Raw genomic sequence first — 24,742 nt, 5'->3', positions numbered from 1 at the left:
GTAGTCTTTGCTTTCCCCTCAAGATATAGGTGCATCCACTGTTCTCCTTGTGTTCTCACATGGGCAAGGTTAAAGTGGCTGTTCTGTCTGCAGCCACTGGCATTTCCTTCCTGTAAACCTGGAAAAAATATCTTAGATACTTATTAAGAGACACACTTTTTTTTTAGAACATTTTCACATTCTTCACATTTCTTGTAAGAAAGGTAAAACCATAGTTCTGGTAAAAATCTGATGTTGTAGCAGAACAACAGAGTCTATGGTATACTGTTAGTACCTTTAAAAGATTCTCAGATTTCCTCACAAATTATTTTTCAATTTCAGTGAAATACAAAATCATATTCAGCATTAGACAAATCTATTTCCAATTAATGTTTTAAATGTCACTGTTAGAGAATTCTTTGTAATGATCAGCAGTGAATGCATACGCTTTGTCAGATTCTTCTTCATCTTCAGCTATATTTTATCTTCAATATTGTTTTTTGATACAGAAGGGTTTCTGGTTTCTTTAACTGTGATTTTCTTCATTATTCTACCATACATATACTGATTCATTTTTTGCTTGCCCTTTCCTTTAAAGTAGATTTTTTTTCTTCCCTTAGAAACAGTATGCTCTTTACATTTCTGGGATCAATCTTGTTTTCTTTCATGTGAAAAACAAAGCTGAAAGCAAAGAATTCATTTCTATAGTCTGTCCTATCGTTTCTGTATCTTGTTGCTTTAAAGATACGCTGTTCYTTTGTTGATTCTGAGACCAATAATTTTCCTGTTGTTACTTACGCCTTATTACATCCTGTAATTTCTGTTACAGTTTTACACTTTCTTAATTTTTTATCATTTTGCTGTTCCCTTTGTTGCTGGTGTGACTAGTGTTTGGTCACTTTATCTGGCTCTTCTCATATTAGTGTGTTTTTCCTCCTCCTTGCAAAATACAACTTTTCTTCCTAATGCAACTGTACTGAAAGAGCAGGCAGGTCCAAGCCTTTGGGATTTTCCATTTCTTCACATGGACATAATTCATTTAAAACTTTCCTCTCATTCTTTCAGCATTTGTTCTTGTGAAACAACTCTTTTTGTGCTTCCTTTTTATACTCAATTTTGATTACAGACTAGATTTTCCTGTGGGTCAGACTGTTAGATACAGAACTGGCAGGGATGCCTATAATTAACATCTCCATCACTGCGTTTTAAGATGCAGGTTTTGGTTGCTTTCAGGGTTTGGGTTGAAATTTTCTTTCTGGGCCACCAGCTTCAATAAATTACAGAAAAAAATAATATAATTGGAAAGATGAACATAAAGGAATGACAGGACAGCAAGACTAACATTGTTTGGTCAACTTGATTTGATAGGTTTATGCTTTTTTTTTTGGTACATTTTTTAATTATAGGGTTGCTTGTTGTTTTCTGAGTTCTCCGACTTAGTGTAGAAAATAGACCATATACAAGAAAGGATTTAGTCAGGGGATGATGCAGAAGAACTGATKATATGAAATGAAGGTGAACTTGGAGGATAGGAAGAAGTGAGTCTGGGGAGTAATTAGGGGCATGGGTGTAGTGGACAGAGAGAAAGAAAGGTCAAGAACAAAAGGGCATAGAAGTATCACTATGAAATTAGTAGACAAAATTGAAAGTTGTATGTGAGAAGAGGAAGAAAACAAGAAGATATAGGAGGTACAATAGGAAGAACCTGGAGCGTTCTCTGTATGTGGGAGAGACTATCAGGAATGGGAAGGTGCAGGAGACAGTAAGGAGGGAGAAACAGCTTCTCAGGTCAGTCATAGACACAGAAGCACTTAAAGCTGAAGAACTGAGTGAATCAACCAGATATATGAAAATTAGAGGGTGTTTTGAGAGCTAATCTGTTAAAAAATAAAACAACCAAATTCTCATGTATTATAGTAGCACAAAAATGTTGTTTTATATATTGATGACTTGTATGGTGTCTAAAATCACAGGGATCTGAAAAGAAACAAAGTGAATAAGACTGTCTTATGTGCATTTCCATCTGTTACTACTGATGGATAGTATAAGGCAAAACTAGTCAATTTTCCTGTCTCAAACACTTATTTCACTTACTTAGAATTAGTTAAATCCTGCCTTTCTTAAAGCTTCCTTACACCACATCTGCTGTGTTTCAAAGTACCTGCAATCCAGCACCTTTTAAATACTGAAGCTGTGATGCACTGAAGCAATCGGGTCGTGTCACATCCTAGAAGCAGATGTAACTAGAGGTGACATAAAGCCATACAGCACTTAAGCAAAGGAGCAGCACATAACATATAATATGATAATTCTATGGCATCGCTGTGTTAAACAAGCATTTATTCTGCCAGTTCAAAGTGATCTTAAAATGAATATACAGTTTGTAATACCGTACAATATTTTCTTAAATGTTATGAGCGAAGGGCTGTATTTATAGCTGTATTTATAGCTATGTTAGAGATGTTTCAGCTGCATGTTATAGCAAGTGCATGTACTCCAGTAGTTGCAGAGTAGCAGAAGCAACGTTATCAAATACCAGCGAGCACTGCCTGGTGAGTGGGCATGACTTGAGGCAGCAAATTCTGGAGAAATGTCACCATAAACAATTCTTTTCTTTAAACTTATAAATCCATGCAGGTCATTGGGCCATATTAAGAACTCCTGCACCTGCTGCCCTGTGAGTGTTTTTTTTTTGTTGTTTTCTTGTTACTCATTGGTAACGCAAATAAATTAGCAGCATTTCCCCTTGTAAAATTGCGTGTTGCTTAGAATAATGAACTTCCTTTATAATCACTAGTACTTAAAAAAACCTCTTGCAAATAATGTAATGTCTCGATAAGCTAAATTGTTAAATGCTAGATGCTACGGAATTACATTTGGCAGTCTTTAGAATGAATGCTAATTAACATGTAAATTAGCAATTTAACCCTCTTTAAATTGGAAAAAAACCCATGAGACCCTTAATTTCATAGTTGTTAACGATGGTCCACTGACTGTATGGTATTTCTTAAGTATTTCGTTATATAACAAATTATGGAAGTGAATTATCAATTTTTGGCATTTAAGACATAGCAATAACCAGAATGGCTATTAGAGGAGATTCTTTACAATATGTCAATTGCTTGCATTATTGTCCTTTTCATTCTTCTCCGAGGGTACACATTTTAATTACCAAAGTTTTATAACTAATTCTTCAAGTAGGAGGAAGGGTTGATGCAATGTAACAAATTCAGTGTAATGAATGTTTATTCAAATAAGGAAGGAATCTGAAGGGTTAGGTTTGTAAAAAACAAAACAAAACATGCCAAATCCCAGACTAAACAGTCACCAATATGAAATTCAACATAAAAATATCATTTTGAGATTTGATTTTTGCTTAATATTTCCCCACCTAGAGCAGGATGAATCATAATCTTAGCTAATCAGATTTTGACAGTAAATATGTAGTAAATATGTTTGAAACTCCACATCTGTGTCCGAACAAATTTTCCACTGTTTCAAGTTTTGCTTCCATTTCAAACAAGAAAATTCTCAAAAACAACTTAATTCAATTATGACTTGTGTTTTCTGGTAATTATAATATAAATTAAATAAATTTTGAAACAAAACTTTATGAAGCATTCCATTCTAATAAAATGAAACAACATTTTTACTCCTTTTTTACAGGAGTAAAAAGTGATAAAAGTGATCAAAATCAACATTTTCCTCTGGTTCTCCATTAGGAAATGCTAATATATGCAGTATGTAAGATATTACTTAAATAAGTGGGATAAGAATCGAAATATTTATATTTTGATCATCATTCTTGTTTTTGATTAACCTCTACAGCAATCATTATGTAGTTGTATATCTTTTATTTAATGCGTAAGATTAATTATTTTGTATTTTGCTGTATTTTTTCAATTTCTGTATTCAGAAGACTCTCCTTTTTTAAATGTCAGTAATAAGGACAAAAGCAACAGAGCTACATAGGATGTCTTCTAACTACTTCTCTGTTAGATATTACCTCTCCCAAAAGCAACTAATAACCTGCACTAATAAGAATTGTGCAAGGCTGAAGACATAACTACAAACATAGTCTGTGTCCCAAGATTCAGAAGACAAGCAAACATTAGGTAGTCTTCTCTATGGGATACATAATTTGCACACTTTTTACTGAAACCACTAGATTTGGAATAATTGGTGTCATTTTAAGGTTATATTCAACAAGTCTTATTTTGTTCTTACCTGGTTTCCTGCCACAGTCAGCTTTAGGAAGTACTGGATACTTTACTAGCAAAATGCTCTACCCTTAAATGTGAATAGAAAATCTTATTCTCATGTTGACTTCTCCAATACTCTTCATCATTGTTCCCTTATCTTTCCGTTATCTGGAAAGAGAATAGTTCTTCTAATCCCACTGGCATGCACAAAGGTATAGCTGCCCCTAAAACATCTCTCTGGAATCTGTATCTGTTATATTTCTGTTCATTTTTGACCACCTGAACCTTCCACGCAGCAATTAACTTGGAGGGATGTAGCTGCATAATTGATTCCTGTGGAGCTGTAAAGTCATGCTCATCAACTACATTTGTGTTTAAGGAAATGCATACTGTACCTTTAAGGTCTTTAAGGAGTATTTATAGCACAAACAAATATTTAAAAGCAAAACAGAAACATATCTGTGCACCAGAATGAATATGATGGGATTAGTCATTTATTATCCATACCTAGTTAAAAGCATTAATTAACACCTTTTAACATGTCTCCAAGGGAAAAATGAAGAAGGTAACCCCGACTAATTTTCATTTCACTGCTTTAGCAATTTCATAATAATTAGACTCCATCAGGAGTCATTAAAAAAGATGAGGACTCCTTAAGCASTTTCTCAGGCTAAATTGCAAGGGAATTTCTAGAAAAATGTAAATGATATTCCTGTCATGCCAAACAAATATATTACAGGTGATGGAACAGTAAAATTTGAATGTCTTATGAACCAAAAACTGACAACCAAATAGTTTTTCTACTAGGAAATATTTTTTTCAATGCAGAACATTTTGTAGAAATGTGGAATTCAGCAGCATTTTTTAGGGGAAGGGTTCCCATGATATGATTTCAGCCAGGCTGAAATACTTCATAAAGATTGAAATGCTTTGTTTCAGCATGTATTTTAAAAATATTTTAAAATGTTAATTGCAACATATGGACATATTACATTTGTTACTCTTAAGACAGAAAACAGCAGGATGATAATTATTTCTCTAAGGCTTTATGATTCTTTGCTATTTAGATTTATTTATTCCAAGGGAAATTTTTATTTCTCGGTAAATTTCCAATATTTATTTTTCCCAGGAATAACAAACAAAAAAAATCCAAATGTCAAAATTTCCTACAAAGCAGAACTTCTAATCCTTTAAACAGATGTGTAAAGTGTAGAGGTACTAATGATAAAATGTGTAACTCCCATGTCAGCTTTCTACTTATAATTAAATTCTGTCTACCTATTTTCATATATTGGCTTATTGGAGGAGTCTTAGCTCTGCTTCCATTAAAGTAGACATTTTCAAATAGTAGTTTTAAAAGTCCACTGTATTTATACTCTCCACTAAGGATCTGTGCTACTCTGCAAGGTAATAAATCTTAACCAACAAAAACAGTATAGCGTACTGCTTATGTTTTGAACCTGCCTGAGATCTCCAGTTTTAGATCAGGATCTGATTGAATTAGGTAGTGTAAGATTATCAACTCATGGTGATAGAGAAATTATTGGATAAAGTAATATCATGTTTACGGGTAAAATAATATAATTTATTAAATCACACACTTAACATATGTTTGTAAAAACTACTGAAAAAAAGATAGGCCATAATACCATACAATTTTCAGGGAACCCAGAATATTCAATGTAATCTACTTTTCTTCTTTAAAGGAAAAATCAGTGTTCTTGAGAGCTTCTAATGTCCATCTTTTCTAAGTTCTGCAGTCACTTCTGTATCATTTGAGCCCAGGTTGCACCAAGTATATTTCATTCAGGCAATTATAGCTCTAAAAATAGCCCAAGATACATTCTGTTTTCCTTTAGCATTTTGAAATTTGACATAGCTTAATCCTTGATGTGCAACACAATAGCCCTATGCTTGGCTAATAAACCAAGTGAAGATTCATAAATTGGACCCACATACCTGCAATCCAGCAAGTTATAGCCTAATAAATCCAATGGCAGAGTGTAAAAGAGGAGTGTACAATATAACTACTATAATATTTTTCTGTTATTTCTAAAGAGAGCTCATTAAACTGTACAAAGTCTTTTTAAAAAGATGAACTAATAATACCTTGAAAAACCAACATGTTTTTTTTTCAGAGAATGAATGATATGATTCTGTTACTCTTCTCCTCCTTGTCTCCAGAAAAACTTACAAGATCACTCTGCCTCACTGTTCTGAAGAATATAAAGTCACTATCACCATGTTGTGATTGTCCCCATTTAAAAAAAAACCTGTTGTTCTACTTGAGGACATAAACTCACAATCTATTTTACAATAAATAATTCAAATTCAGGGCTGTAGAAAAGCATAAATTACTAGAATGGGAAGCTACCATATAAATAAAAGATCACCTTCAAATTTTACAGAAACAAAAATTTCCTGGGAGTCAATAATTGAATAAAGCTTGCTTAAAAGAGTGTTTACATCAAGTGACAGGCAAAGAATTTGAGTAGCGACACAAAATATTTCAGAAGCAGTGAGTGACAGATCAGCTTTATAATATTAAAAAGTTTTCATGTCTAAATGAAAAACTAGACATATGTTTACAGTATTACTTGATGTAAGAGTGAATACAAAGACAGACAGCCTGGGGTATGGGTAAAGGGAGACATCGAGGGAGAACATTTAATATATTGCCTTCTATAGCTCCACAGCAAGCAAAGGGAGAAGAGAAGTGCTTTGGGATTGCTCTCATAAAAGTGTATCAAGCTCATTTTCAGTCTCTTTCCAGGGAACTGTTCCTAGGATAGCAACAAATTAACTTTAAATTATGGAATCACACTTGAAGGGTGTCAAGCTACAGCTCAGTGATATGTTGCTCGCTGGTGAGCTAACCACATATCTGGACCCTGGGCTTGCTTTTTGTTCCCTGTCTTAGTAAAGCCTCAGGCACTCAGGGCTACAAGAAAATCAGTAACATGTTCAAGGGGACCAAATAGAAATAACAAATTGCAAATAAATGATATTTTAAGCAAGTGGCAATAAAAGGAATGCTAGATAGACCAAAATATTGTTGCCTTATAAACTGGTAAATCAAGGCATCATTCATGCTGCAGAGTTTGGTCATCTTTTTCTGTGACACATTGAATTTGCTTAGAAAGCACCTTAACGGTTTTGTTATTTCAGAGGAAAATGCTGCTGAACGGGAGAGCAAGATGGATAAGGCAAGTAGCAGAAGAAAGGACACAAAAATCAAAGGATGATGGATTTAATAATTACATGAGAGAAATATGGAAAAATACTAAATAAAAGAATAAATGACATTATACTAACAATTTTTAGTCATTATAATTTACTGAGATGTGTTCCCAGAACACTGTCTCAGATGATCAACAGGCTAAGCCAGGATATTGCAGGACTGAATTACCCTGGGAAAAATGGGACATCTGCTCATCATCTGCTGTAAATGAAGCAAGGACTGGAACATAAACTGCTACCTCAATCCCATGCTTTTGGAGATTAAAATTAACAGATTATCCACTTGATTTGCTCCCTCTGTGGGCCTGCCTTCTGTCTAGCATGAAATAAAAATACTTCATACTAATGTGTTTGGGCTCATCCACACTATGGAGCTCTAAAAAGCTGATTTTTAACAAATATTATTAGCGTAATGGTGATCAACATAGACACAGGAAATTTAGAGAAAAAAATCAATAGGATTTGATTGTATTTAATAAATGCAAATGGCATAAGTCCCTCCCTACAACCTGCAATTCTTTAAAGATGGCAGTTTCATAAATGTAAATAAGCCAGATCTACAAGTGAAAGGATTCAACTGGAAAAAAATGTCGGAAATACATAGGAAATTTTAAAGAGCTTCTGGTAGATGATTTTAGAACCCAAATTCCCTATCTGAGAAAGACCAAACGGGGTATAAAGAGTTGATCTTGTTTAGAAGGAAAGTCAATTCTTTGGGGCTTAAATTTATGATAAAAGACAGAATGGAAAAATGGATGGTAGTGTTCATAAATCAGAAACTAAAAATTGGAAATATCTGATGGAAGAAGTAAAACAAGCATAAGGAAAATTTGTAGGCATCAGAGGTTAGGGCAAGAAGAAGGTTTCTGAAAGTATATTGAAGACATAAAGAATCTTCTGATTCAAATAGAAATGAGTTTCTTGTCAGGAGTGATGTAAAAAAAGGCTTTTCACTACCTATTTCTTCTCTATATTTGGGGCAAAGCTTGATGAGGTAGTCTGCAGGTCCAAGTAACTAACATCTATTAGGAAAGTCATGCCCATAAATTCTCCCAATCATGGTAGATTTTCCTCATTGTGATAGAAGAAGTTGCATGGGATTGTGATAGAAGAAATTTCATGGAGGTAGAAGCTAGATAAGGTTGTGCTAGTACTCAAAGCCAATAAACAAGGAAATCTGTCATCCTGACATTAATGCCAGAAAAACACTTGAATGACTGATACAGGACTCCATAAAGTATTCAAGTATGTTAATATAATTAATTTCACTGAATGTAGTTTGCATAAAATAGATCTTGTCACCATAACTTAGTCATCAATTCCTCTGTTCTGAGATAGCAAATCAGGACATCCCCCTTGTGTTATAGCGAGTTCGGATAAGATGATTTCAGTGGTCCTTTGTGGCCTTTTTATTGGCAAGAACTACAGACGATGCTGTTTATTAATACTCCTTTCCCTAGAGCAGCCATTTTGTAGCCCAATTCCTGGTTACTTTTAACACCCCTACTCTTCTCCAAAACTATCCATTTTAACCTAATAAAAGAAACATTTTTTTGACTGAATAAAAAAAGTTAAGAAGCATTTATTTTTTTCTAATAGCTATTACGTCTGACTAGTAAAAGCAGTATTTTTTTTTCTGATAGCTATTATATCCCACTAGCAAAAGCAGTATTTTAATTCCTTGAGACATTTAATAAGGCTTCTGCTTGTAGTTGTTTTCAATATCCTTTGTGTACACATCATTTTTCAGTGTTTTCCCTGACCAATTTATTTTCATCTGAAGTGTGGTGAAAGGTTCCTATCAGTGCTGTTATTTTTATCTCAAGTGCACATTAAAATGACTCTTTTTATTGATACAATTGTTTTCTAGTATAGCACTTCAAAGTCACTGTGTAGTGACCTGCAGATTCAGCTTCTTTTTATGTAAACCTATGCTTTAGGAGGAGCACGATGCTTTATTATAGATTTATTCTTTCATGCTTTATCATAGTTATCTCATCATTACCATAGTTGTCAAGAATAGACTGAAAAATAAGAAAATTTTAATTTAGACTTGACTCAGATGTGTGGCATCTTTCTTTTTATGTGAATAGTTCTATAAAGAGTAAGATGTGCTAAATAAATGCGTATCTATATGTGCAGGTTTCCCCTTGTTCTTCTCACTAAGTCATTCCATTTCTCTTTGCCTTCATTTATTTATCTGTAAATTGACAACATGGCAAAGACATCTGTTTAAGGTGAGCAGGAGATCTATGCTACAAGGTAGAATGCTTTTATGGTAGAAGGTAGTCATTTAAGATATGCCAACTTATTTTTTTGTTACTTCGAAAGTCTGTCAACCATGTAAAAGAAAGTTTAAGGTGAGGGTTTGGACTCACCCTTAGGATTCTTGAATAGTGCATACTCTTGCTCTTTTACCTAAAATGAAGCTTATTTTGTACTTCATCTGCTACAATTGGAGCAGAGAAAAACAAAGTCTGACTATTGATGGTGAGACAGACTTCAAAAGATGTGGAGAAGTCTTAAGCATTTTTTAAATTATATTKAAAGAAGTACTGAGCATTTTGCAAGGAGTAACTCTTGCAGTGGATCTGTAATGCTACTTTCTTCTCCTTAATCTGCTTACAAGAGAAGGAAAAATAAATGTAAAGTATAAGATGTTAGTTTTCAGGATACACATATTGCGTGCAGTACAGCTAAGTCGTAGTCAGTGACCACAAGGAGTCAGGTAATATATACCCTCCAAGTGAAGACACAGTTCCTCCCCCAAGTTTCTTATCATTCAAATATGTTGCTTTTACTAAGTAAAATATATTTTTCCAAGTTGACATTTAAGATAATAAATCAAATTCTACAGTACACCATTCCAGTTGTTGGAGCAGATGACCATAAATTCATTGGAACTGATACAAATTTGGGTGGTCAAGCGAAGCATATGTTGAATCCACAGATAACTCGGGCTATAAAATGAGTGAATTGTTGCCACAAAATGTTTGTTCTATCTGCTCTCTATATAGAAATAGTCTCCATGAAATCTTGCTACTTTAACTTTACGTGGGGCTTCAGCCTTCACAAATTGTGCAAATATACTGTGAAAGTCTTTAGTCCAAACTCATACACTGGGGAGTGGATGAGATCAGTTGTGGATGAAATCAATTTATTTAGCAAGAACAACTGTAAATCTGTTTGAGCAGTAAGGATATCTTCTTCATTACAAAGGTAGTGAAACACTGGAGATGACCACCTAGAGAGTGCATTCTCCTGACTTCACTTTTTTGAGAATGAGTTAAGCAGACATCTGTTTGAAAAAAAAAATCAGATAAACTACCTTAATGGTATCATTTCTAGTCATATCTCTACATCTCAGAACTAGGAGCACAAATATAGCACAAGAGAGAGACTGAGACCTAGTCTGAGGCTTGACCTAGTCCACATAAATATTATCTTATTCATCCAATAGTCAGGTTTGATCTTTAGATTAAGCAAATCAATTAGATTTTTTTACAATTTTAAAATTGTAATTTACAAATAAAATTCTTTGCTATAAAGAAATTGATTTCATATTAAGTTCTTCAACCCTTTAATGACTGAACTTTCTTCTAATTAGTAGGCTTTGTGACTAAAAAAGCAAAACAAACCAATTCAGTAGGTATGACTCAGAGTTTTATGGCTTAATTCCCATGAGGAGCATAGTAGCTTTTTGGTTGACTGTAAGCATATAGATCATTGTCTTTGAAGTAAGCATGGAGTCTTTATTTTAATCAGATTTCACAGATGTGTATTCAAAGCATTTTTTTAAAGAAATCACAAGCAGAGCTGCGTGATTCCTCTCCACTGTCCCTTCTCAAATTTCTCCACTGGGCATTTTCATGTCCTTGTATTGTCATGGCTGTCTCTACAGCAATATCATCAAAGGCACCAGAAATACTTCTGAGGCGTCTGCACCCTTCTATTTGATAAAATAGTTCTTCGGGTATCTTTGAGGTATATATCCGTATGGAATGGAGATTTCCATCAACCTCAAGACATAGTTTTATCTTTTCTCCTGTTCACAAGGTCATTCTCATTCACCTCTTTGAGGGAGTAGGAGATTTTTGAAGACCACCACAGAGAGACAGAAAAGCTTACACAGAAAAGACACGCAAGCAGTAGCAAATCTTACTGCTTTTTGACATCAAGACCTATTGCACTAGATTAGATATTCTTTCTATAAAGATGAAGGAGGAATTTCTGAGAAAACACAAGCAAACAAGCCCTCCCAACAGCCATCTGTAACTTATCCTTCCAGTTGGATCAGTGATCATCATCTCAGTCACTAATATGGATTCTGCAGGCCAGGTCTGAATTTTTTTTTTCCCACTTCTACTGTCATCTAGCCCCCTAACTCAGTTTTGTAAACATATTTTCTATCTTCCCATTCACTCCTACTAGCAATATCCAACCTATTAAGTTGACTATAATACTATCTTCTTAAAAAATGGTCACTGTCAGTGATCTGTAGCTACTTATGAGTAAAATAAATGAAAACTTATCAGCTAATTTTTGTTTCATGTCTCATGCTTAGTTTCTGTATATAATAGCCTTTCCAATTTATTTTTAGAATTTCAGTTGCCATAGTAAAAGCAGATTCCTTCATTGCTGTTTCCCTGCTTCCACCTAGACAGGTAATACTGTAATCTTCAGACTAGAGTCTTAATTATGTTCTCTAATGACTTTATCATCCTCATTTGATTGTTTGCAGTGTGAAGTCATATTCCAAATAATGTAACTGGTTCCATTGTATTCTTATATTTAGGGTCAGAGGAAGGTAAATAAATATTGAAAATCATGCCCCCCCTTTTTTGCAGTATTTAATCATTCTATGGGGAATTTATTTACAAGTGAATTAAGAAACTTTTCAGAAGATGAAAAATCAATCATTACAGCCAATCAGATAACTCAAACACAATAGTTGATGCATTTAAATTCAGGCAAGGGTCTATGCATATGGCAAGCCACATCTGCCTAATGCTGACTGAAGGCATAGTCATTTATCACATGTTTATCTGGGGCTGCAATTCATAATGACAAGCTGAATGTTTCTGAGGACACACTGAGTGTGTGCATGATATTTTGAAAAGAATTCTGAATGTTACTGAAAAAAAAAAGTCACTTAATTCATGCTGGCCTGCTCTCTTCTGGCTTGTTGGGTAGAATTTTAAATTCTTTTCAAAGCTGCCTTCTATTTACATCAACGTAGTTACACAACTGTGAGCGAGAAGAGAATTTGCTTCTCAGTATATCATTTACAGCGACATTTATTTGTCCCAGCATCTGAAGTACAGCTCTGTCAGAACCCGAGGTAGATATGTTTAATGAGCCAGATATGTTCCCTGGCAAAATGCTCAAAAACAGAAGTAGCCCTTTTCTTCCGGTCTGTATTGCCACTGGCCCTCAAATTGAGAGAGAGAGAGAGAGAGAGAGAGAGAGAGAGAGAGTGAGAAAGCCATGCAGAAAAATATTTCCTGAAGCCAGAGACCCATTGGAGAATGATGGATGGGAAATCAGGCAGGGAATGGCCACAAAAAGAAGTTAGAAGTGTGTGAGGAACACACATCTCTCTGCTGATTCATTCAGGACTCTGCTCATAAATTTTACTCGGTACTGTCAGCATACTCTTTTACCTTTTTAGGTATATCCTCTATCAAATGAATCATTCTGAAATGCAGATTCTGAAGGCTCATCTCTGTATCCTTGTCAATTGTTTAGGAAATGCTCTGATGTCTTCCTCCACTTTCTCTAATACATGTGCCAATATACACTAATACAATATGTTCTTTTATGGGGTATATATACATGAATATTATCTGTTGTACTTATGATGTAGTGCTTATGATAGCCCTCGTTTCATCTCTCAGTTTAAATGCATGAAGAAAAATGGTCTATATCTATTCATTCTCAATATCTTCTATAGCCAAAAGAAAAAAAAAGATATATATATTTATGTCTTAAAACTCCGTTGGTTCTATTTAAACATTTGTTTCAAGAAGAGGTGATTAGGTACCTAAAAGTGCTTATTTCTCTTGAATAGTTGTGAAAAAGTCTAAGCAACTACTATAGATACCTGCATTGTGTCAGATGAATGCTGGACCAGAGAAATTAACATCTGCATAGGGAGATTAGAAATTAGGATCATAACTCTAGAAAGCTTCTGAAAAGTTGTTCTGCTGCTGCAAAGGCAGCTACCAGTCAGTATTCTGAAGGTACCTATAGACTAGTGAAGATTCAGTGCTGGCCACAGCAAAACATTACACATACACACACATGCACATTAAGAATGAATAGAAATTATTAAATGAGAGGTATCTGGCTATTGGTGCTTCGTGCATAGTGGAGAAAGGTTTGCTAAACAACCACGGTAGCAATGAAGTAGCCACAGGCAGCTGAGTGAGCTGAAGACCACCTAATTTGATGCTTAGATCTTCACAGAGCTGAGAATCGTTTGAATCACCGACTATACAAAAGATTTACTATAACAGAAAATCTAATCTCACTGCTATAATTTGGGATCCATCCAAAGATCTGGCTCAAAGTAATACTTCTGTTTGGTAGAATTTTTGCCGTTTTACTTGGGCTTTATTTCCTCTAAATCAGGCTCTATTCCATCTTCACAATTGCATCGGGTCATTTGGATGTCCTGATGACTCATCCGGAGTTCAGGAGAAAAAGAACAGATTCAATGGGTTTTGAGTGGGTCTTAGAGGAGTCAACACCACTTAAATATGATTATATAAGTCTAGTTTATGATAATACAAAATATTACTTTGTTATCATTTAATACTCTCTGTGGGTGTTTATATAAAAAGGGTGGGATATGGCAGACTCTGCACAGACACGTAGAAGAAAAAATGTCTGGAAAAAGAATAGAACATGACTCTAAAAATGAACTATAATTGCATGACAATGATATTTGTAGCAGGTGAAGGACAAAACACAAGATTTCTATTAAATAAATCATAATTTATTACAAATGCCTATATCTGGATGCCCAGTTAAGCACCTAATTACATGAGAAATGCAATTGCCCATGTAAAGCTATGTTAATTTTCCAGCACACCTGCTGGGTGTAAGTTTCTCCTGCTGGTACCTGCTCAGCTTCAGGCTGTTGTGCGCCACCTCTCCAAAATATCTATGTGCCTGTCAGGAGCCTCACGGAGATTATTGGTGAGGAAACCTGCAGCTTTGCAGGTTCAGTGTGCAGCCCTGTTGTCTAACCAGCAGCGCTGACAAATTTCATTAAGAGTCATAACTGGAGCTCTGGCGGCACAGTTTTCTTGTTTTGATGAGGGGATGTGCTGGAAGAGACCCTTCTTCTGCTCCAGCAGTGGATGCTGCTGATTGCTTGGATTTCATCCCCGTTGATGGCTTCTCAGCTGTGCCTCTATTTTCCGTATTCTTTTCCCCACTTCCTTGACACATGCTGTATACCATTAGAGAGCAAAAAAAAGTGCGGCGCGGAGTCCTATTCTTAGTGTTGGTCCATTTGCTTTGTTGATTATCATCCTAACTGTCAAAGAAGTGAAATGGTACTTGCTTTGCAGTACCGCGCTCCACAGCACCAGCTTTCACATTGCTCTTTGTTTCCTTGACAGGTAGAAACTGTTTCTGTTTTTCCTCATGAATGCCTTATGTGTGATACCGAACAGTTCACGGTGACAACTAAAACATAGCAAACGGCACTAAAGGACATTTCTCAAGTGTGTTTCTTTGCCCTTTCTTCAAGTGGAACACGTTAATAAGGCTACCTATATTTTCCATGGAGGGAAGGATCTTTATCTTTTAAATATCTTTATGCTCTTGTGAATATTTCTTAGATGGCAGAAGAATGTAGGTTTGTTCTGCAGAGATTCTGATTCATTCTAAAGTTTCAGCCGTATTATTAAAAAAAAAAAAAAAAGAAGCATTTTCTTTTGTAGACCAAAAAGTAAGTCTTATATTTCACCCGTTTTTCTTGTAAATTGCAGGGAATTAGAAATGGTGGGAAGAATGGAGGTCACATCACCATGTAACAGGCCTGGCAAGTGGACAGTGAAGGAGAAGATTCAGGGGGACAGGGAAAAGCTGGTGTAATGATCATACTTCTCCTTTAGTTTAGTTTAGTTTAGTTCTTAAGGAACTAAAAATCAAAGAGCTTTAAAGAGGACTTTGCAGATATTCTGTTTCAGTTCTTGTTGAGAGAAGCATGGGATGTCAGATCTGATAGAAATGTTCCAGAGAAATGTGCAGATTTGACAGATTTTAAAAATTCCTGAGGAATGGAGTTAAACTCTCAAGAGGCCCCAGAGAGCAGGGTTCTGGCCTTCTCTGCCACTTGGGCAATCTATGCTGAGTGGTCAGGACAGTCATGATCACCTCAGCCTCCTTGAGTGGCTGATTCCTAGGTAGGGCAATCCTAAATATCTCCAGATCAGCACCTAGAAGCAGCTGTCTCAGGGTTCATAAGGTTGAGTCTCCCCATATTTATGCTTTTTCATGAATATTTATGAGATTTTTTTTTAAGATTCCAATCATGTTTTTCAAAACATGTATGAAAGAGGTCAGAAGTGACTATGATGGGAGAAATCCACTGTCAGTTTCCCAGTGCTTATTGCAGAGCATATCCAAGGACCATGCACGGTCTGTTCTTCCCAGAAGAAGCCTGTGTACCAGGATATCTCCATGCTACACTGTAGTATTATGGCATCACCAGTAGCTGGATAACTTTATATTTCTCTAATTTTAGCTGGAGAAAATAGAAGGTACCATCTCTGCTGAACAGCAGTTTCTCCAAGTTTGTTTACTGTCATCAGATCTTTCTCCAGAAAGTCGTCCTCCCCTAGGCACTCAGTTTCTCTCTCATACCTGTTAGCCAAGGACACTCTGCCTTCAGCCCTTCTCAAACATAGATTCATGTTGCCCAGAGCTCTGTGCAGACACAGACAGACTGTATCTGTGTACCTGGTGGCTTGTCTGCCCTGAAATTACGAGTCTATCAGCAGTGTTTTCAGAAGCACACAGGCGCACAAGAGGCCCAAGCAACACAAAGTGATACTTCTCTGCTATATTGCTGGGTCAGCCTGCAATTTATCCTGCTCATGGGTTGTGCTTTCACCCATGCTCTAGGGAAACAACAGTGTGAGATGAAGGCATTGCTTTGGATATCATTCTTCGGGTGCTTACTGGTGGTCAAAGAGGCAAGCATAGCTGTTTGTAGCTCAGTAGCAGCTTAAAAAAGGCTGATATAAGTGCCTTTTTTTCAAGATAAAAACTTGCAAAAAGTAACTCTCTAGGTTCCATGTAAAGTTTGGCATTTCTCAACGTGGGTACTACAGTTTAGTGTTCACAGAAGTGCCTGAAGTGACCTGCAAACTGAAGGACCAGTAGATGAACGTCTCAGTCTTGTTCTCAAAGCTGTGCAGTTTGGGGAACTAACTAAACACCCTGCAACTGGCTTACCACCCTCCCTTCCCATGAAAAGCCGAGCACTGACAGTGTTCGAAGGGAGTATTCTGCTAAGGGAGGTGGGGTGTGGGGGCTAGAGCATGGAAACATGGACCTGAGCTAGGAGCTGCAAAGTGATCCTGGGTCATAAGATCTCATTTTAGGATCATCTAGGTCCCAAAGCACACAGTTAACTCAAGGCCAGGATAGGGGCAAGACTTTTCAGAAGATGTTTTTGATGCTTTTTGTTCTGTGTTTTCTTTTTTTTACTTTCCTTTATGTTATCAGGAGCACAAAACCATGTAATAAAGAATGTAATAACTGCAAAGTTTGCTTTCTCCAGCAGGAATTATCTGACCTACAGACATATGAGGTGATCCAGAAAATTTGTGAACATAACCATAAAAAAATTTTCTGATGAAATATTTCAGACATTAGTTTTCTCCCTTGAATAATAACTGCAGTCTTGAAAACCCACAAAACTAACACAGACATACAAGTATATCACATACACCTTCAAGTATACATCCACAAATATTGAGGTTTATAAAATCTATTGCACATGCACAAGCTCAGTTTCATTCCAATATATCCCTGTGGAGTAAATTTCAAATCAGTGCGTTCAGTCAGAAAATTTCTGATGAATTAAATGGAGTCTAGTTTCATGTATGCATTTGTAAACAACAGAAAAAAAATGTATATATAAAGGGTGAGCATCTCAGTATCAAAATCTGCATCTTATAAGCTATTGTAATTATATGGGCATATATTAACTAAAATATGAGGGCACATCTCCGCTATAAGGGGCCCATCACGTTGTTTTGTTAGGCAAAAAATAACATTTTCAATATCTACTTAGGACAACAGAATTTTAAGCATATTTTTACCCTCCAATAACAAACTAGCTTCACCAAAAGCACATAAATTGAGTAAGAAGGAGTGCATCTGCTATGTTTTTATTTAATCCTCTCTCTTTTTGCTCTTTTTGCGCAGAGATTGAAAGATTTAAAACAAAGGGAATTTGCTCGAAATGTGGCTTCAAAGTCATGGAAAGATGAGAAGAAACAGGAAAAAGCACTCAAGCGGCTCCACCAGCTTGCAGAGCTACGGAAGCAGTCAGAATGGCAAGTATTTTCAATTTATGTTATGTTTAACACCCTTTTCCTAAATCCCAGAAGAAGTCTTCAGACTTTTACTCCTACACTCTATAGTATACAGAGATTGCCTACACTGTAACCTGCTTTCCTCAGATTCAAATGTTCCTGTTCTGCAAACCATAAAATTGAAAGTCCCTGAATTAATTACTTGGCATTTGAAGGTTTGTCTTTTTCTTTCCTGTAGTCAGTTAATCTAATCTGTTCTGAACTGAATGGTTTGAAAATGATTTTATATCACCATTTTTTCTTATTAAAACTGACCTGAATAATTAGTACAACTGTCTTACCATCTTTGCAGTGAGTGAAAGGGAGAGGAAAAACACCTTTTAGCACCTCTTTACTTAGTCTGTGAATCATTCTCATTAATTCTTCTACACTGAGATTATTCTCACAGTTTCTCTGTAATGAAACTATCATTATCTGAATGAAAAACAAGTGATTACCTCAGTTAAGTTTACCCAATACTGTTAGCTCAACTGATGAATATCAAGATAAAGTACAAAGTTTGCACTAATAAAGCTTTACACTTTAGAAATCTCCTTTGCTTAATGGCACTAAATGCTTCAGTAGAACAGATTGCCACCATACCAATTGTTTATGTTAATCTATGACCATAATGGGTTAAGAAGATAACTAAATAGGCACCCTTTTAAATTCATATGAAGCTTACAGTGCCCTAGAAACAATAAGATTCAAGGTTTCTTATACACTAATTTTGGTCCGTGTAATTGCTTTTGAGTAATCTGCAGAAATATAAGAGTTTAGTGTTAATGTATCACTTTTATGGTTAAAATTCTATTTTTGTACAAATCCATTGAAAGGAATGCAACTGCCTGTGAGAAAACATGTTTATGCCCACATACTTGAAGATGTGGTCTCAGGCTGATAAGGTTGGTGACTATAGGAAGGTGATAGTCAATCCGGAGAGAGTCTCTCACAGAGAGCAAGGAGTCTACAGCCCCTTATTGAGAGCACAGAAAAGAGAGCTCTTGCTATTCCTCTTCACTATGACTGATGGGGTCAGAGGCAGCTGAAATCCTTGCACTTGGTTTAGGGATTCCCGATAATGCAGGCAAGAGAGGAAGTCACCTTGCTAAAAAAAAAGTCTATACACAACTATTTTCATCTCTGCATAAAGTGTCTCAGGTTCCAATAGAGTTCCTTACAACAAGCGAACACATTTTGACAACAAAATTACTGTTAATCTGATTCACACAAAAATTGGAAAAAGTAGCTTTATTTTGCTATTCCAAGAAGACTTTGAGAAGAATATCCTCATATTCCATTTTCTGCAAGAGATAATTCCTTCTTTATGTACAAAATGTGGTAAATTTGTACCTCCTGGTGCTAAATCTGTGGCAATTGCAAATATATTCTCAGAAACGCAGATGTAGACACATAGACTGAATTGACCCTACTCCAGGAAGTCTTTATGTCATTTCCACTGCTGGAGATCAATACATTTTTATGGCATTTATAAAGCATGCTAGCCTGTCTGTATATAACTGCAATGCAGATCTGCCAGCTATAATTTATTAATATCCTATTAAAGTATTTTCTAATGTTTTCTATTTTATTTTTTTCTAATATGTAGTCCATTAATAGCAAATATAGACAATTTAAGTCGTGAATTGCGCATTTAAAATATGACTTGCAATAACAATGTATAGTGGTTGTATATATCTCAGCTGTAATGGGAAATGATGGTAGTCATTCCACTCTCAATTAATCATCTGTTGCATTAAATAGATGATTTACCATCTGTTCCTTAAGACCTTCTAAGAAGAGGTTGAATTAAAAAGAAAAACATAGAAAAGTAAACCACAAGTTCCAAATCGGAGAGTTTTGGGGAAAAAAAAATGTAATTGACAGAAGTAAATTCAGGAAGAGAAAATATGATAAAGTCTGTCTGTGGTTGATAATGGGAGTACTGAAGTTGCCATTGACAGATTTCCCCCTGCAATATATGATGATAGTCTTGGCATATCTCTTTGAATGTTTCACAAAATCATTTTACTGTAGAAGGATTAAAAACTAAAGCAAGAATATATTATTTAAACATCATAACTCCCTCTTCTCCCCAAGAGGTAAGCAGAAAAGGTGCATTTGCTTTTTATTGAATTGGATTCTGTAGATCCTCTAGATGGAAGTCTTATTTTGTATAAGCCACTATGTCCCATTAAGGCATTGATCTCCTAAAAAATGACAATATTCACAGACTAGTTTCTCACCGATATTAATTTGGAGTGAAAAACAATTTTGTTTACTGGGCATGTACGTGGGCGCAACGGGGAAAAAAAAAAGCGTCCATGTGCTGACTAGAAATTGCATCATTTGCTGTAAAGAAAGACAATCTCTCTTACAGAAAACCACATTGCAAGGCTAAAACACACTTTTAGAAATCCTTTTGAAACCTTAGGTTTCCCTCGTAACAGCAAATCTGGTGCTTATTTATCTGACAGATATTGTTAAACTTGAGTCCTCTCATATTTGCTTGATTAATACAGCAGGCTTTTTCTATTTGTTTTCCATAGCATGACAGGAAGTGGACCAATGCTTAAAGCCCCCAGATTAGTTGTGGAAAAGCATCAATCGTCAGATGAAATTTTCCTATACAAGGGCGGCAAGTTCATGACTGGTTCTCAAACCACGGCTGTGGGCGAAGAAAAAGGTTTCCCCAGAAGCATAGTAGAGAAGCAGCAGCTTATCATTAGCAGGCACCGGTCACCCACTAAGAGACTCCACGTGCTTGGAAATCAAGTCACACGAGTGTTCCCAGAGAACGTCAGTGCTTCTCAAAGAACCGGAGTGTCTTTCTCATTCTCTAAAAAAGTCCCTTTGAAGCTTGAGTCTTCGGCCTCAGTCTTCAGTGAGAACTTTGAAGAAGGGAATGATTGTAGTGAATCCCTCAACCATAAAACAAAGCAAGCTCCTGGCACTCTTTTGGAGGAGGATGTAAAAGCGAGCCTGGATAAAGGGCCACCTATTCCACAAGACCATATGGATTTGGATAATGGTTCATCAAGATACACAGCTACCAAACCTAAAATGCTAAAGGAAAATGATAAAGGCAGTGATAGAGAATTAGAAGAAACAGGTAGTACTCATCCTTCATTTTCCAAAGTCAAAACTCAGCTTTCAGATTTGGATTTTTCTGGTTCACTTAGAGAAATAGAGCAAGACAGCAAATTGAATGAGTCTGAGCAATTGCTGGAAACATTTGTTTCACCTTCATGCCAGACTAGCAATTTTTGTACACAGCAAAACATCTACAAGCACAGCAATGCCCACCTGCCTGAGCAGTTACCTGGACTCCCAGCACATCGAGCACCTGAGCAGGTTGGCGGCAGCAACATTCGTGATAGTCCTGGGGAGGTCAAAAGGGAGCGATCTTTGGAGAGTGCAGATCTTGTCAGAGCTCAGCACGGGAAGATGGAAATGCTTCCAAGGGAGACAGTGGTTGAAGAGGTAAAGCCCCACGCATTGCCTTTTCTTCATGTAGTGAGCAAAGACGGCAGCACTGCTCTGCAGTGGCCCACAGAATTACTTTTGTTTACAAAAACTGAGCCCTGCATTTCATATGGCTGTAATCCATTATATTTTGACTTCAGACTCTCTTTAAACCACAGAGATGGTAAACAGCATGAAACAAGCAAAGAAAGCTGTAAAGAGCACTCTATAAATAAGAGTACAGATGAAAATGAAGCCTCAGGTTTAATAAAACACAAGCAAATGTCAAATGAACAAGATAATCAGTTGTTGAAACCAAAGAAGATGAAAGGTTCCCTAAACCCAAGAAAGGCCAAGCAAAAAGCTGAGTCAGACATAGGGAAAGAAATGAATGAAAATGGTCGAAATTATGTTTCAGATTATTTGAATGAAAATATACCCAAAGTGCCTGCCTACCTTGATGTCTCCCAGAAGGATGATATGAGAGAAAAAAGTCTTCATACAACAACACTGAGAAGATCTTTAAAGCATCATTTTCATAGCTGTGAAAGAAAGAAACATAGCATTAAAAATGAAAGCCTTTCATTTTCTGCTTTTATGTCTCAGATTAAAAAATCTAAAACTACAAAATGTCATTTGATTTATTCTGAAGAAAAACATGAAAATCAAAATGATCACAGTTCCATTCAAGACTTGGCCAACTGCCATGGAGATGTAGGTGAGAGTGGAAAAGGTTCTGGTGGAAGTTTCCTTAGTTTCAAATCCTGCTTGAACAACAGGTATTCAGAAAATGAAGGATGTGGAAGTTTTACAAGATGCTGGAGATTCTCCTCTCCTTGGAAGTCCTCCTCTGACAGACGTTCTAGCTATTCTGACACTTCGATCAGTAGTACAAGTAGCTACGTAAGCAGTTCCTCTAGTCCCACATCGAGCAATCATAGTAGAAATCATTCCCTTTTTTGTTGCAAAAGAAAAAGCAAGGCAGTTGAAAGGCACAAATGTAAGCACAGAAAGCACAACTGCATTTTCAATTCTGTTGATGCAGATGAAGACCTTTGCCATAGCAGAGGTCAAAAAACTAAAGACTGTTCAAAGAAGGGCACAACTAAATGTCAATGGTGTTCAAGGCATAAAGTTTTACACCACAGAGACAGATCTAAACACAGCAGACACAGACACCGGCATTTTGGCAAAGCGCATAGCAGAAGCAGAAGCTCCTATATTTCCAAAAGCTCTTCCACGAGGGATTCACAAAGCAGTGAAAGATCATCTAGTTGCAGAATATCTAGAGGCAGCAGTTCAGAATCCTTCTCAAAAGACAACTGTGAGAATAACCAAAAGGAGGATGCAGAAGGAGATTCTAATACTGAACTAGAGAAAGATGAAACTCCACATTATGACTCTCTGAATGTAAATTGTCAGTCAAAAAAATGCTCTTCTGAAATCTTAGCAAAAGACACGGAGGCAAAAACAAGGTCATTGTCAGCCAAGCTGCTTTTAGAAAGAGTGCAGTGCAAGAAAATCCAGGAACAAATGCAGAGTTCAGAGAGATTTTCAAACAGTTGTGGGATACGCTTAAAGGATCACTCGCAAAGTCATTTTGCGCTTCAGTTTTCGTCATCGGTAGATGACATAGCAGTGCTACCTTTGCCAGAGAAAGTCCTAAACATTGGTAAAAATGATATAGGACATAATGAAGTCAATTCAGTGAAAAACTGTGCAAACAAAAACAACTTTGAAGCTTCAGAGATAACTAATGTTGGTCTTTCAGCAGGGACTGATTATGATCGTTGTCTTTTTAAAGACATCATTCAAATAGGAACAGGCTACCAGAGCCCAAGCATGAAAAGGAACACAGCAATAAAGGAACAATCCAATTTCTTAATTAGCGAAGTACAACCCTTTATACAAAGCTGTGACCCAGTACCAAATGATTTCCCTGGTGCTTTTCCCTCTAATAGATATTCTGTTGTTAATTCGACAGAGACCAAAGAAGAACTACATGACGTAAACATGGACTTGAACCAGGCGGACGGCAGTTCAGACTCTTTTTGTGACAATGCTATGCAGAAGTATGATGAACCCGTAAATGACCTAGATGTGTACAGTAAAGCCACCTCCCCACCTTTAACACAACAGCCTATAACATTTTCACCAGACGAAATAGATAAATACAGGTTGCTGCAGCTGCAAGCTCAGCAGCATATGCAGAAACAACTTCTGGCAAGACACCTTAAAGTTTTGCCTGCCCCAGGACCAGCTGCCTTCTCTGCAACACCAGCAGTTCCCACTGTCCCCGTTCAGCAGCACGCTACTGTCACCACCATTCACCACACACTGCTGCAACGCTTTGCTGTCTCGGCATCAGTGCATCCCCATGCCAGCCACCTCTCCCTCACACACCTCCATCCCCTCTCCCATGCACACTTCTCCCCCATATCACTTTCCCCTTTAGCACCAGCCTTCATTCCCACCCACCCTGCTCTGCTGACAGGACACCCCTTACATGTGGTCTCCACCACTCCCCTTCACCCTTCCCCTCTTAGCTTCCAAGCATTACCACATGCTGCATATATCCCAGCCTTATTTGCACCACACTTGACTGCAGCCACATCTGCTATACATCCAAATCCCTTAATTCATCCTTTATTCCAAGGGCAAGATCTCCATCACCATTCTTGTTCTAGCCAGACCCAACAGTTACCCACAATAAAAGAAGTTTTTGGTGTTTCTAGCTTTTTAAACTAGCCCACATGATTTTATCATGGCTCCAAAAAGAAGAAAAATTATTATTGAATCACATATCTGAGAAGACAAGGTCCAGCTAATGTCAGTCTGCCAGCCTGCAAAAGGTTTAGGAGGAACAGTCTGAAATGAAATCCATGGTTGTCATCAGGAGCAGGACCCAAGCACAGTAGGACCAAGAATGTCAAAGTGATTAATCATTTAAAGTAAATTTAGTAATTTAAAGTAAATTTAAAGTTATTTAGTACAAGCTTGAAACACCAAACATCAAATGCTGTTTTGTTTTGTTTTTCTACATATATACATCAGAAGTCCCTGGTTCAAACTCCTGGCCAAAATATACTGGAGAACATAATTACTGGTGGGTAGTGAGTTACACTGGAAAAAGAAGGTGACAACAACATCTCAGTTGTCGTGACCTTTTAGCTGCTATATGTTGCTTAAACAGTGTAAATAGTTTGTAGCCTGGCCACAAATACATATCAAAAATATTCTCCTGGTGTAAAGAAG

The 24,742-nt window shown here is 36.6% G+C and overlaps 1 protein-coding gene across 1 annotated transcript in view; it reads left to right on the top strand.

Moving 5' to 3' along the window:
* The window catches only part of ZNF804B (zinc finger protein 804B), a 229,230-nt gene extending 204,738 nt beyond the window's left edge, over positions 1–24,492 (top strand). The window contains exons 3-4 of the mRNA XM_026039444.1: positions 17,874–18,004; positions 20,572–24,492. Coding sequence (XP_025895229.1) covers positions 17,874–18,004; positions 20,572–24,235 — 3,795 coding nt within the window. The 3' untranslated portion in view covers positions 24,236–24,492. The remainder of the gene's footprint in view (positions 1–17,873; positions 18,005–20,571) is intronic.
* Positions 24,493–24,742: the final 250 nt, after the last annotated feature.

This window comes from Nothoprocta perdicaria, unplaced genomic scaffold (assembly GCF_003342845.1).
Source record: "Nothoprocta perdicaria isolate Ctin4 unplaced genomic scaffold, notPer1 scaffold_23, whole genome shotgun sequence".
NCBI lineage: Eukaryota > Metazoa > Chordata > Aves > Tinamiformes > Tinamidae > Nothoprocta > Nothoprocta perdicaria.
This window is presented reverse-complemented; position numbering and strand designations above follow the sequence as displayed.